A 15,507-nucleotide genomic window follows, 5' to 3' on the forward strand; every position below is an offset into this window, starting at 1 on the left:
TAGATCTAGACATTGCATTAGGTAGCTTCTGTAGCTAGAGAAAACATTCCTGTGCATTCGGCAAAGTCTGTGGCAAAAGAAAAGCCCTGTAGTGTAGTGATTATCACATTTACCTAACATGTGAAAGCCCCATAGTGTAGTGGTTATCATGTTTTCCTAACATGCGAAACATCCCCAGTTCGAAACCGGGCAGAAACAGGTCAGTGTTCCTTTTTCTGACTCCCCTCCTGCATTTTTAGTCTTAGAACAGACCGTGCTGTGAAATTTTACTTTGAATTATATCAATTATGAGTTAAATAACATGGACGCTCTCTCTAAGTTATAGTCCTGGGTTCCTTACCCTTTCAGCTGCTCTAATAAATTAACATTTTTGTTAGGGGTAAGGGAAAATTCTCATGAAGCCTATTATAGGGACTAACTGCTATCTAGGACTCTGAAATAATCTTAACGTGGCCCACAGAGTGCAGTCCTTTGTTCTGGAGTTGTCATTCCACAAGTTGAACTGCTCCTTACTACTGTCCAGGCTTCATGAACCATGGGAGCAAGGGGCAGGCTGGGGTAAGTGCTACCACGCGGTGCTGCCGGCTGGGAGAGCAGCCTGAGGCAGACGCCTCCATCTTGCATGATATTCCAGCCAGGACTGAATCTCCATGAGACGAAACTTAAAGAAGAGAATGACCTGAAGTCACTCCCATTCGGTGCTCTAAGCGGAGGATAGCCCTGTCTGTCCAGGCACCCCTGATCGACCTCACCGAGGTCTGCCAGCTGAGCGGGGCTTAGCAGGACCCCGGCTGAGCAGGAGCCGGCAGGTGGAGCCCCAGACCAGCAGCGGTCAGTCGGTCTGTCTGTCTTTATCCTCCTCAATTTCTGCAATCGCTGTATCTGAACACCCTCTACTCATTAAGAGTCTGATTCTTTGCCCATTGAAGTCAGTGGCACAGCTTCCAGGCCCTACTGTAACACTATAGGAACATTGTTTATATGGACCTATATTTTGGCTGTCCGTCAGAACTACTCAGTGGGGAAAGGCATTTAGGGTATTAAGGATATGTGATTATGCATATGGGCCACTGTGTCTCTGGCCATGAAAGAACTGTGGAGTGTGAGCAATGCAGGTTGAGAAAAGAACATCATAACTTGCACGTTGTGGTCTCCTGTGCATTGCTTTTCCAATGAGGTTCTGTGGAGATTGAATTTGGCTCCGTGTTTTGGGCTTTGTATTAGTCTGAGTGCATAGTTTCCTTTATTAGATTTATAGCAGTTTTCAGGTAGGCCTCATTTTTGGGTTTAAATGACTTGACACTCACTTAATAGGCAAGTGATGGCAGCCCAAATATGTCTTTGATTAGCATCCATAATAATTATGAAGGATTTCATGAAATATACAGATGAGTATTTCAGATTAATTTGACACTAACAGAACAGTAGAGGCATTAAGCTAGTTATACTGTGTATATGTCAAGACAGAGCTTAACAAAGTGTTAAATGTCTGCAGAATCTAACCATTCAGTCTTATGTATTGGTACATTTCCTAATTAGTATGTGATCTGTGTCTTTAAACCCCCTGACAACAACTCCATCAACTCAGAGGATTTCACCAGAATTTGGCAAAATAGGAACGAACCTGTACTAAATCCCACAATTTGAAATTTATTTGGAGGTGCTTAAAAATGCTAAACACCATTGATAATTGCAGTTAATGCATATTGCTAGTTCAGACAGTAAGCGGTGATCTCTTATGCTAAAAAGTAATGTTGCTCAGAATATTGACATTTCCTTTTAGAATTTTAGAATCCCATATTTTTTTAAACAAAAGAATCTTCTGTTTTCTTTTGCTTTGTTCAAGGTAGAAATCTCCCTCAGTAGATCCTTAGAGAAGGCTTATGATATCAGTTTGTGCTTTCAAATAAATATACAGAGCTGCTTATTCACCTGGCTTTGATTTGAGAAACACTGTGACATGTTTAAAGAAACCCCCAAACCCCCAACATTTCAAATTAAGAAAACACATAGCAGGGCATGAGAGAGTCATATCTTCATCTCTTTATTTTTCGCTGAGGTTGCATTATCATTCAAGTGTGAAGTAATATTTCATTGAAGATGACTAGATAAAACAATACTTTATATTACACAGAAAAGAATAGCACTTTATTACAAGAAGCCAGTCATTTTTTATAGATAATGTAAAAATTATTTTTCCCCTATGGGCAGCTATCTCCCCTCTTCCCCCACCCGAGTTAAAATTGACGGAAAATAGAACTCTGAGCGTACAATACTCACAATTCATTTGAATGATATTTTGTCTAGCGATCAGGTGAAACACAGAAGACTGCTCAAAAGCAGATGATGTACATGACAACCATGTGGACTGAATATATACACATTCTTTTTTTTAGCAATATAGGGTCAGATCCTGCAATCCAATCCACTTAGTTGGATCCCTGCACATGTGTGAAGTCCACTTGAACTAGAGAGAACTGTACACAAGCACGCTGACTTGTCCACCTGTACGAGTCAGATGGCTGGATTGGGAGTCATGTTTACCAGTCAGCCCTTAAAAAAAGCTCCCCGTTTCCAATATAGTGTATGTCAAATATGTTAAAAAGTGTATCCATAATCTTTTCCATGTCAGAAAGTATGTTCCATTGCCAATGCAAGGCTTTCTCCTGCAAACACTCAGCTACGAAGGCTAGTGGTCAGTAGGATTTGTCATGGTAATAACAATATACGTGGTAGCGAAGTGTTTTTGCAGGATTTGGCCCTTGCAAGTTATTTTCCCTTTTCAAGAATATACTAAAACGGTGGTTTGAGCCAGTGTTCTAGAAACCGGTAGTATTTTACATCCATGATATAGATTCATTTTAAAACTAGCTGAATGCAGAAGAGCGAAAGTAAAATATAAGATTGTGACACATTCATGCACTATTAGAAGACACAGGAATATAATATTTCAAAAGTGTTTTTCTAAAATGAAGGCTCAGTGTATTGAAACTCAAACCATATGGATTAACAAAAAACATTCTTGAGGTAAATATCCTCATTTTGTTCTGGGTCATTTAATGACCTGGAAATTTAGGATTCTGCAAAGATTCTCTGAAATTTGCCAATGAAAATGTCCCTTACAAAACTACCATTGTTTTCAGTGTGAATTCATTATTATCTGAAAGAACTTCAAAAATGGTTTGAATGTCATATTTTTTTTCTCTTTTTTTGTTTCTTTGTTTGTTCGGCAGGATTTTCATGATATTGAAATAGTTTGGAAACTTCAAATCAAAGAGCAAAACTTTTATTTTCAAGGTTTGGGGATTTTGTACTGAATATTTCACAACTTAGTGGCCCAGACTAATTCCTGGTGTAATTGTGCTGGCTTTAATTTTATGTCCATTTTGCTCCACAGTTTGATGACTGGATCAGCAGACTGATGATTTTCCTTAAAAAAAAAAAAAAAAAAAAAAAAAAGAGAACTGTCCTTTCCATACCTTTTTTTTTTTTTAAATTATAATGGGTTAAATATGAATTGAGTTAATTTATTGGGTATGGGAGCATGGAAGACCTTCATGGAGGATATGCTCATGTTCTCAAGGAGGCAGATGAACACTAATTGACATTTGGATGTACACATTTATATCCCCTGCAGCTAGGTTTTAAAGAGAACGAGGTAATTTTATGACCATTCATAACATTTGTAGCTATGGAAGCTAAACTAAGATAATGATATGGATAATCAAATCTCCAGTTTAAGGTCATAAGCTGGTCACCTACAGCGGACAGGAAGGATTTTTCCCCCCTCCAATGGTGTTGTACAATTTGCTGGCTACATTAGAGATTTTTTCTGAAGCTTCATGATTTTGGCAGGATACAAGACTAGACAGACTTGTCTGTATGGTGAATCTTAGGGGTGAGTTTGAGCCAATGGACCAGATATTTAAAACTGACTAGTGATTTTGGATGCCCCACTTGAAATACCTTAAGTATGCTGGATTTTGAGTGGGGGAGTGGACAGCATGTTCTGAAACTCAGTCTGCTTTAAGACTTTTGAGGTTGGGCACCCCAACATTGAGGTACCCCAAATCACTAGTTAGGTTTAAAAATCTTGAGCACAGAATTTGGATTCTCTCCATGGAGTGGAGTTCCCTCAAAGTTAAAGGGTGTTTAGGTGTCAAATTTTTTTTCTGGGCCCATCTTCTGTTCTTCTCTTGGGTCCAATAAACATAATTTTATGACAGTACATTAGCTTCTTTATAGTGAGGCTCTATGCTGTAAATGTTGTCTTTTTTGTCCATTACCCTACAACACTTACACTGGACCAGATCCTTCGATAGTGCTACTCTGATTTATACTAGTTGAGGAACTGAGCCAGAAGGTATGGCTTCAAAGAAAGCCTTTCCAAAGAAGCAGCACTTGGCTTTTTAATTGATAATGGCATTTGGGAAAAGAAAGTGACACAGGCCCCAAAAATGTGTGACAAAGTGCCAGCATAAAAGACATGACAAAACAAAATAGCAGAGGAGGGTGAAATGATGCGTGATTCATTCCTTTAACAGATTTTCAGTGTTCTCTTCCCTTTCATTATTCACCATTTTAGAGGCTGGTGGTGTGCAATAAGAAATGGTGAGATAGCAGTGGGTGCGTTAGAACAGAGGTGACTTTGGGTCTAAGAAGAGCAGTGAGTGGGAAGGCATGCCACTGATGGACAGCAGCAGAATTAGCAAGATTGAAACATCTCTGGCCCTACCTGATCAGAGTGTAGATTAATAAATATTGTATGAGCTGTCACACATTGCTTGTTTAAACTGAGAAATCCCAGAAATGATAGTGTATTGCAAGCATGTCTTGAATTTATTTTTTGGGCAAAGGCATAGCTATATAGCATTATTAGCAATAATACATCTCTGCCCTACACAGTGCAAGGACAGGGTCCCTCACATATATTGTGGAGAGATGGTAACTGAGTCAATGGTAAAATTGAAATTGGAGCTTGGTAAGTGGCATTGGGAGCAGGCAGTTCCTGACATTCCTTGGAATTTAGGAGATTATTTATCTGACTGCAGCACACATTATTTACAGCAACTTAATCTGCTCACAGCAGACCCAAATTGCTTAGCATCCTGTCAAAATTTCTGTCAGAAAATCAGTGGCTGGCCAATTGTGAACTTGTCCAAGTGACAAGTGGGCATAGTGACAGAGATGGCATTTTGGGTTTTCACATTGAATGAATGCAGCTGTAGTGTGCGGTAGGCGACTCTTGAAAATGAAAAATATTGATGGGGAGAGGAAAGTTTAAAAAGTGTAATCTGAATCCTACAGACTTAGCATTTTTACTGTGCCATTGTGTTTTTTTCTCTCCCCTTCTCTTCTTGTCAATGAAACTCTTAGATGTAGAAAGAGAAATCCATGCAGCGCCCCACGTGAGCGAGAAGTTAATTCAACTCTTTCGGAATAAGAGTGAGTTCACGTTTTTGGCCACCGTGCAACAGCGGGCATCAACTTCTGGAGTTGTACTGTCCATCCGAGAGTTGGAGCACAGGTAAGAGGAAATCTCTTTGCTGAAAGCTTCACTTTTCTTCTGTAGCAGAAGTATCTCTGCACTTAATGATCTAGCATGACATTGCGCTAAAGTAGTTGATGAAACATCTGAAGTGACAGTCAAAGTCTCTGTTTGTTTAATAGATTTCAGTCAGCTAATTTTTTGTTAAAACAAAAGGAAGCAGGATACTTTATTCGGTAAAAGACTTCATATTACCTTTGATCTTTTAGTTACTTTTAAGCCAACAAGGTATGCACTTAACACATCATAGAAGTTACAGCCCCTGTAATGTCATCTATTAGTTCATCACGTGTTTCACTTCTTCATGGATGTTAAATCTACATACATTGCACAGTCCCATGCTTCCTACTTCACTACATTTTGTATCATTTTAAATAGTTTCTGCTCTTTTGACGTCTAGCAATTAGATCATTATTGAAACCTATGCTTTGGATGCCTTCCAGATGTTGATGCATTTTATGTTCCCTTCCTGAGATATAAATGTATTGTGAATTTAAAAAGATTTGTCTTCCTTTACTGTCAATGGGAAAAATGGATCTATTTGGATAGCTGTTGTGACATTGCACTCCATATGCTTTATGAAAATAGGCTTGGAATGCGAATATAATGTAACTGGAATATGCTTTATGCAAAAGTTCTCTTATAAGGTATCGTTACAAAGGTTATAATCAACTGAGTGTGTTCATCCTATTTGTATGTATTTATCATTCTTGTATCTAAAACTAGAAATATGAAGTTAACTCTAAGGTCCTATTGTAATTATGCAAAGTGTGGGCCGTTAATGGTGGTTTAAAATCAATTGGCTGTAGATGGTTTATTTACCTGTAAGCCTTTTTGTGGAGGTGGAGGCCAGCCTGTGGGTAATGAAGAATGAGATCTTACAGTGACATGTGACCATGTCACCTGATACTGGAATTCATCTTAAACCTGGTGCTTTTCCATTTAGAAGAAGGGTGGGAACCCAGGGAGATAAAGGATTCCTGCCTTGGGCCAAATCTGTAAAAGGGGGTGGAACAGAACAAAGGGGGCTGTACTCATGAGAAATCCCCTAGTTACCACCTGAGCTGGAACTAACAAGAACTCTACCAGAGGAAAGGATTGGGCCCATACTAAGAAGGAGTCTACTCTGTGAAAGAAGCTTATTGGAACATCTCTGAGGGTGAAATTTACCTGTATTCAGTTTCTTAATGTATTAGGCTTAGACTTGCATATTTTTGCTTTATTTTACTTGATGACTTACTTTGTTCTGTCTGTTATTACTTGGACCCCTTAAATCCTACTTTTTAGTCTTAATAAAATCACTTTTGTTTATTATTGAACCCAGAGTAAGTGATTAATACCTGGGGGAGCAAACAGCTGTGCATATCTCTCTATCAGTGTTATAGAGGAGGGCGCACAATTTATGAGTTTATCCTGTATAAGCTTTATGCAGAATAAAACAGATTTATTTGGTGTTTGAATCCCATTGGGAGATTTATTAACTAGAATTTTTTCTTTAGATTTTAAGCATCAAATACAGAATGACGTGTAAGTTAGACACCCCCCAATTTATATTCACTTAGATACCATCAGTTAGTTCTCATCAGAACCAAAAAACCAACATGTAAGGGAGTCTTAGTGGGTGGAATTTCCCAAAGAGGAACTGGAAGAAAGTGTATATTAAAGTAGGGCGAGAAGGATATGTTTTACAGCTTGTTACTCCCCTGCAGTTCCAGGCCTGATGGAGAAGTGGATTCTTGTGACAGAGGATGATGAAATTAGCATTTTTACCTGTAATTTTGTCTTGATTGAATCAGGACTGGGGCTCCATTGTGCTAGGATTATGAATGTCTGCCGAAACACTACAAATATTTCTCTTGCTCTTTTTGCATTACTGCTAGGCTATTTGTCCATCACTTAGGACAGAGCTGGCACTGCTTCCCTACATGTCTAAAGTTCCTAGCTAAGACGTTAATAGGAACAGTGTTTTCAAATCTCTATGGTGACTGTAGCAATTCTTCAACAGATGGGAAAAGGAAAAAAATACTTTTAAGGCTGGTGAAGGAAAAATAAAGCAAAGATTTGGGGCATAATATTGTTCAGGTCACTCAAGTCCTTAGCTTTGATTAGTCATAAGGTTACTGAAGTGGACACAGGCCCTTGACAGATCAGAAGACTGTGTGTTTCAAGTGCTGCTTTTGCCAACCTTTTGGATCCAGGGCTGGCTTCAGGTTTCCCCAAGTGGCAGGGGAAAAAAACCCAAAACGATCGTCGGCACTTTGGCGGCAGCTCAATCGTGCCACGCTCCATTCTTCGGCAGCAGTTCGGCGGCGGGTCCTTTACTCCCTCTCAGGTGGCACTTTGGCAGCACCTCAAAGAGGAAGAGAGGGACTGAGGGACCCGTCACTGAATTCCCGCCAGAGACCCGGACGTGCTGCCCCACTAGCGGATGGAGTGCTGCCCCTTTGTATTGGCTGCCCCAAGCACCTGCTTCCTTAGCTGGTGCCTGGAGCTGGCCCTGTTTGGATCATTAATGTTGTGGTTTTATTTTGATTACCAATAGCGTTCTTAGCTGCTCCTCATTTTTAAGACAATAGTCATTGCAAGGAGAACATTGCCTTGGGAATGGCTGAAGAAGCAGCTGGGCTGGGGCTATTCCTAGCACTGTGTCCTGTGATGTTACTTTTGTAATCTGGAGTCAAAATTACACGTAGGACAGGCCGGGGAACTGAGCTGATTCTTTCTTAGCCACCTCACTGCACTTTTAAACCTTGTTCATTACTTAGAAGCCACAGAGATAGGTGCTGCATTAAAGAGAGTTCCAGAAAGCATGAGTATGGAGAGCTTATAAAGACAGTATTGCCTTCATGCAGCTGAAATACTACATAAAATGAGTTGGCTAATCTTTGCCTAGTCTTCAGTGTACAGTAGTCTAGAATGCAAAACTACCACATTGAATTTCAGCATGATATGGCTGTCTGGAACAACTGTGGCAACATGCATATGCAGCACAGTTATTGGCTAACTGCATACAGCGATTGGCTATGAAAAAGCCAAAATAGCGCCAACAGTTGCCACTCAGTTGTATCTGAGATTTCCCCTACACATAAAATAGGGAATAACTGTCATAACTGCATGGCATCTTTTAATTTTTTAGTGAAACCACTTCTGGGCTACAGAAGTATGAATCTTCAGGTCCCTAACACTTGAGTTAATGGAGTTAATTAGAAGGTGCGTAACTATTGCACACTGATAAACAACTGAATAGGTCAGATTCCACCCAGTAGAGAGCAGTGTTATGCATACCTCCAACCAGTTGATTACATTAGTGACCAGTTTAAAAGGCTGGTATGTCTCAGGACACAGCTGAGATGATTGGCATGGGCAATATATGGAAATTGACCAGGTGTTGCTTTGCTTACACCACATTTCCCCAGTATATATGATCAGGAATGTAGTTCATGTTAGTATCATGAGACTCTGATTCCAAGGTATGATGTTTACTTTAGAAATAATTAGATAGATAACAGACAGCTCTTAAGTCATTGTGAATAATAGCAAAATTAATTTAAGCAAAAATGAAATGACTAGTATAAAGGCTATTGAAGGAAGATGAATACAATTTATCTAGATGCATCAATTGAAATAAGTTGTTAAATTGTTTTAAATAGATACTTTATAACTATGTTGTTGTTGGACGGGTTTTGTAATATATAGAAGACACAATAAAATAGTAACAGATGAATTTATCTTCTTGAATTATCTTAATGTTAGTGCAGATTTAATGTTTGTTTTTCATGATCCAGATGTGTTAATCTGGAACTCAGAAAATGGAAAATTTAATTAACACAGATTAAGTCTAATTGAACAGTCTGCTAGTATATACATAACTATCTGGACATAATGGTAAATCTGCTGGTTTTCAGTCTGATTTCTAAGTTATGGATGAAATAAAATTTAAATATGAGATGGAAAACGGTCTCCGCTGACCTCTAGCCCCAAATGGCCTTTCTTCTTCGCTGAAAAACTCTGCTAGGCCCAGTAGTTTGGGTACGTCTTGTGGGCTTTGCTAGTTACAGTCTTCTTCTCTCCAAACCTCCAAAACATAGCCTACAGGGCCAGTGAGGCCTCTTGTGACTCTGAAGTGCTATCTATCACAAACCCCTGGATTTCACAGGGATCTAGTAGAGACTTTCATATTAAGCCTACTCAAGCCAAACCAGTAGTGGCCTTGCATGGCCTGGAACCCATGCACAAAATTGAATAAAGTCAATATTTTTGTACTGTCAGCTCCAAACATAGGTAGAGTTTTGCCACTCCCAAGGTCCTACATATGGCTGGTCAACTCTGTCTCAAGGTTTTTGGTTGATCTGGCAGTGTATCCGTTTTGGCTATTGGCTGCATGCATAGGAGCTTACCACAACTTCCTGGTAACTAATGGGGCAGAATTCAGAATCCTTTAACTTTATTTAATTTTTTCTTATTAGTATCCAGGTTTTGGTTCTAAATCCCAAGTAAAAATATTAAGACAGAACCTCTCTGTGGACCTCTAAGTGCATTGCTTGTCTGATTTTTTTTTTTTAAGCTTTCTAGTAGTGAGAGACAGTGTGATCCAGTGGATAGTGCACTGGACTGGAATTGGAGACCTGGGCTCAATTCCTGATTCTGCCATTGATGGTGTGACCTTGGACAAGTCACACCCAAACTTTAAAAAAAGTGACTTTGAAGTTTGCTTGCCACAATTTTTGGGTGCTCAACTTCAGATTCCTTTGGTCTGATTGGCTTTAATAATAAAAATGTAGGGCTGGAAGGGACCTTGTAAGCAGCACAACAAGGAGAATGGTCCTCCAAAAAAGAAGACTTTAACAAACTCAGACAACTGGTAAGCAGGGTCCCATGGGAAGAAAATCTAAGGAAAGAAAAGGAGTTCAGGAGAGCTGGCAGTTTTTCAAAGGGACAATATTTAAGGCACATCAGCAAACTACCCCAATGTGAAGGAAAGATAGGAGGAATCCTGAGAGGCCAATATGGCTGCAGCAGGAGCTCTTTAATGACCTGAAAATCAAAAAGGAATCCTACAAAAAAAGTGTAAATATGGACGGAGATGGAACAACAATATGAAATTCAATAAAGACAAGTGCGCAGTGTACTACACTTTGAAAAGAAAAATCAAATGCACAAATACAAAATTAGGAATAACTGGCTAGGCAGTAGTACTGCAGAAAAGAATCTTGGGGATATAGCTGATCCCAAATTGAATATGAGCCGATAATGTGATGCAGTTGTGGAAGAGGCAAATATCATTCTGGGGTGTATTAATGGGACACTCGTGGTTAAAATTAAGCATGGATATAAATTATTTCCAGATTGGGGTTTACAAAGCAGTTATGAACACCAGAATTACAAACTGACCAGTCAACCACACACTGCATTTGGAACTAGAAGTATGCAATCAGGCAGCAGCAGAGACACCCCACCCCCCGCCCAAAAAAGCAAATACAGTACAATACTGTGTTAAATGTAGACTGCTGAAAAAATAAAGGGAAAGTTTTAAAATAAGATTTGATAAGGTAAAGAAACTGATTCTGTGATTGTTTCATTTAAATTAAGATGGTTAAAAGCAGCATTTTGCTTTTGCATAATAAAGTTTCAAAGCTGTATTAAGTCAATGTTCATTTGTAAACTTTTGAAAGAACAACCGTAACGCTTTGTTCGGCGTTTCAAACAACCTCCATTCCTGAGGTGTTCATAACTCTGAGGTTCTACTGTACTAGGAAGGATTGATGACCTTGAGTGGATTAATCAGATCAGTTTCTCTGCTTGGGTGTAATAGGATGCAATTCACTGAAATCAGTCTAGTAGCACCAGTATATGTCAGCTGTGAATTTGGCACACTAACAGGAAGTGGGAGGAAATGCGGCCTTCCCAATAGAATCTCACACAAGATAGCCGCAGCACCTAGCAACCAGGCCATCATCTGACTATCAGTGGGAGGAATACATACACTGGGACAAATTCTGTGGTCCTTTATCTGGTAAAACTCCCATTGGTTGCTCAGAATTTAACCCATTGCTGCTTACCTGGCTTTGCATCTGCCCTTCTGGCAACAGACTTTCCTCAACAATTAAAGGACTTTGTTAACAAACTTTTTTTTAAAATTTTCCCAGCAATAGAAAGTTGTGATGTTAGAAATTATAGTATAGATCATAAAGTAGAGGTATTTATAGTTAAGGGTAGTTGATTGTGACTTCTATTTAATTCACCTGAATATACTGTGTAATATGTAAAATGACTTCCAAGATGTGCTGTTTTTCTGCTTTCCCCAAAGGTATCCTGGTAAGGTGATAGGCTAGCAAGCTAGAAAATGCTGAGAACTTTTGAATGCTGAGCATTATTGGGCTGTGGAATTGTCGTCTAATGGAAATGATGGAAGCTCCATTGCTTTAGACATTTAAAGCTAGGCAGGACAAAGCCCTAGAGAATTGCTGAGGATAGTCCTGCACTAATGGGGGGAAGGACTAGATGTGACTAGGTCTTTTCCATCTCTAGTGAAGTGCATCCCAGAGGTCTGTGAAATGGGAGGAAAGCTTACAAAACAAACTGGGCAACACAGTATGGGGAGGAGGTGAGCAGCTCTCAGTGGTGAAAGAACAGGTTAAGGATGATTTAGAAAAGCTGGACATGCACAAGTCCATGGGGGCTGGATGCAGTGCATCTGAGGGAGTTGGCTGATGTGATTGCAGAGCCATTAGCCTTTATTTTTGAAAACTCATGGTGATCGGGGGAGGTCCTGGACGATTGGAAAAAGGCAAATATAGTGCCCATCTTTAAAAAAGGAAAGATGGAAAATCCGGGGAACTACAGACTGGTCAGCCTCACCTCAGTCCCTGGAAAAATGATAGAGCAGGTCCTCAAGGAATCCATGTTGAAGCACTTGGAGGAGAGGAAGGTAAACATGAAACAGTCAACATGGATTCACCAAGGGCAAGTCTTGCCTGACCAACCTGTTTGCCTTCTACAATGAGATAACTGGCTCTCTGGTTATGAGGAAAGCGGTAGATATGATGTACCTTGACTTTAGCAAAGCTTTGGATATGGTCTCCCACAGTATTTTTGCTAGCAAGTTTAAAGTAGTATGGATTGGATGAACGGACTATAAGGTGGATGGAAAGATGGCTAGATCATCAGGCTGAATGGGTAGTGATCAATGGCTCGATGTCTATTTGGCAGCTGGTATCAAGCGGAGTGTCCCAAGGGTCGGTCCTGGGGCTGGTTTTGTTCAACATCTTCATTAATGATCTGGATGCTGGGATGGATTGCATCCTCAGCAAGTTCATGGATGACACTAAGCTTGGGGGGAGAAGTAGATACGCTGGAGGGTAGGGATAGGGTCCAGAGTGACCTAGACAAATTGAACAGGAGTACTTGTGGCACCTTAGAGACTAACAAATTTATTTTAGCATGAGCTTTCGTGAGCTACAGCTCACTTCTTCGGATGCATAGAATGGAACACACAGACAGGAGATATTTATACATACAGAGAACATGAAAAGGTGGAAATTGGAGGATTGGGCCAAAAGAAATCTGATGAGGTTCAACCAAGGACAAGTGCAGAGTCCTGCACTTAGGACGGAAGAATCCTATGCACTGCTACAGGTTGGGGACTGACTGGCTAAGTGGCAGTTCTGCAGAAAAGGACCTGGGGATTACAGTGGATGAGAATCTGGATATAAGTCGACAGTGTACCCTTGTTGCCAAGAAGGCTAATGGCATTTTGGGTTGTATAGGAAGGAGCATTGCCAGCAGATCGAGGGACGTGATCATTCCCCTCTATTCGACATTGGTGAGGCCTCATCTGGAGTACTGTGTCCAGTTTTGGGCCCTACACTAAAAGAAGGATGTGGAAAAATTGGAAAGAGTCCAGCGGAGGGCAACAAAAATGATTAGGAGACTGGGGCACATGACTTAGGAGGAGAGGCTGAGGGAACTGGGCTTATTTAGTCTCCAGAAGAGAAGAGTGAGGGGGGATTTGATAGCAGCCTTCAACTATCTGAAGGGAGGTTCCAAAGAGGATGGAGCGAGGCTGTTCTCAGTGGTGGCAGATGACAGAACAAGGAGTAATGGTCTCAAGTTGCAGTGGGGGAGGTCTAGGACCAGTCAAGTGGTAAATAAGTTAGATTACATGCAGAGAATGCAAAAGGGGGTCAGGGAATGAAATTCAGTGTTTCGAGGTGGGAAGGGGACAATAAGGCTTAAGGATAAGAGGCAAAATGAAGCTCTATAGCAGTGATTCTCAATTTCTTGTCTATTATTCATCTCTTTTTTGAGAGAGATCTCCAAGAGAACTCCTCTTTCTCAGTCCTGATTCCACACCTTTCTACTAGAGCTATAGTACTTGGTTACCTACAAGAGTGATATTAAGTCAATATTAAGAAGGAAAGATGAAAAATTCACTTTAATGTGACGAGTGAAGCTGCTTGCTTATGTCCCACCCACTATCTCCTATTTATTTCCCCTTGCTATATGTAGCACTTTCCATTTGTTAGTACCAACTCTTCCTTCATGTCCTGCAGTTCTCTTGCTCGATCATGTTGAAATCTGGCATCCTACCATTGTCAAACAATTTGATTATGGCTGAATTTATACCTGACAAAGAAGGGGGCTTCATGACAGGCTTCACAGCTGGTTCCTAATCGAGGATTCATTGAAATCAAAGGAGTTAAACCAATTGACAACCATGTGTTCTAAGGTTACAAGATGAGCAAAGAAGGCATGAGTTTTTTAAGAATATAGTATATTTTAGGTTCTTTTTATTTGTCTCAGGGATTTGGCCCTGTAGGATTCATGTTTCCAAGCTTTTCTTCCCAGTGATGAGGGATACCAATGTGCATCTTTTTTAAGAATGAAAGATGAGATTCTTACAGTAGCACATGACTCTAGGAATTGGGGCTTTAGGAAAACAAGTACCAAGTATTGCAAGACTTGCAATAAAATTGCAGGAGTTACCTCCACTGCTAGTGTAAAACTTATTTACCGGTAATAAGATCTGAATTTGGCCCTATAGTTGCAAGTGTGGCAATCGAGACTGGCATAGGCATGCAAGGGGGTCTGCTAGAAAACTCTTGTATGCACAATTGAAATGTATTATGGAATCAACTGAATGTTACTGCCGCATGTGTTTCACACTCTCCACCATTACAAGCAAAGCAGCTTTGAAGTCCACCTGGAAATGCTTTCTGCACCACTAGTCCACAGACCACAATTTTGGACCACTGTACAGTGCAGCCCACTAACCCCCACCCAGGATAAATATGAAAGCAGCTGCAAGAGAGCTAGTATAAAGGATTTTACCAGATTTTACAAGCAACAAACTAATTAAATAAAAATTGAACCTAATTAGGAAAAAGGAATCTCCGCAAGGGACTTTTGACCCTAATTGCAAAACTGAAGGACCAGTTACTTAGTGTAGCATTTTTAGTGACTCACTCCAACTTGTATATATGCATATTAGATTCTGGGTTGTACAGTATTCAGGAAATGGAAAAATGGCAAATATAGCCATTAACCTTTACATTTTAGGCCAAAAGTCACAGCTTCATTATTTATATGTTGAATCACTTAAGGTGTATGCAGTACACCCAGAATATTCAAAGAGTCTGGCTCATTTCACTTGCCTCTGAATTAGCAGGCATGCAGCATCTGTAAGGTGTATGCACACATTTTGTTCATAAAAAGAACCAGTGAACCTGGCTGATAATTGGAATTTGGTTTTCTGTACAGAGGGCCTGATCCAAAGGTCATTGAAATCAATGGAAGGACTCTTATGGGCTACAATGGGCATTAGGTCTAGCCCTGACTTTGTCCTTTGGAGACCAGTATGAAAAAGGAAAAAGAAAGACAAGAAAGTTAAAACTCCACACAGCTCCCACTGATTTAAACACTGTGAAAGAAGAGGAGCTACCTGCCATCTTGAGGCTTCC

General features: G+C 40.1%; 1 protein-coding gene across 3 annotated transcripts in view; it reads left to right on the forward strand.

The window, feature by feature from the left end:
• The window catches only part of NELL1 (neural EGFL like 1), a 422,689-nt gene that overhangs the window by 30,156 nt on the left and 377,026 nt on the right, over positions 1 to 15,507 (forward strand). For all 3 annotated transcript variants that reach the window (XM_039535560.1, XM_039535559.1, XM_039535561.1), the window contains exon 3: positions 5,377 to 5,527. In XM_039535560.1, coding sequence (XP_039391494.1) covers positions 5,377 to 5,527 — 151 coding nt within the window. The remainder of the gene's footprint in view (positions 1 to 5,376; positions 5,528 to 15,507) is intronic.

Source organism: Mauremys reevesii, linkage group 4, assembly GCF_016161935.1.
Source record: "Mauremys reevesii isolate NIE-2019 linkage group 4, ASM1616193v1, whole genome shotgun sequence".
In the NCBI taxonomy this organism is placed as follows: Eukaryota; Metazoa; Chordata; order Testudines; family Geoemydidae; genus Mauremys; species Mauremys reevesii.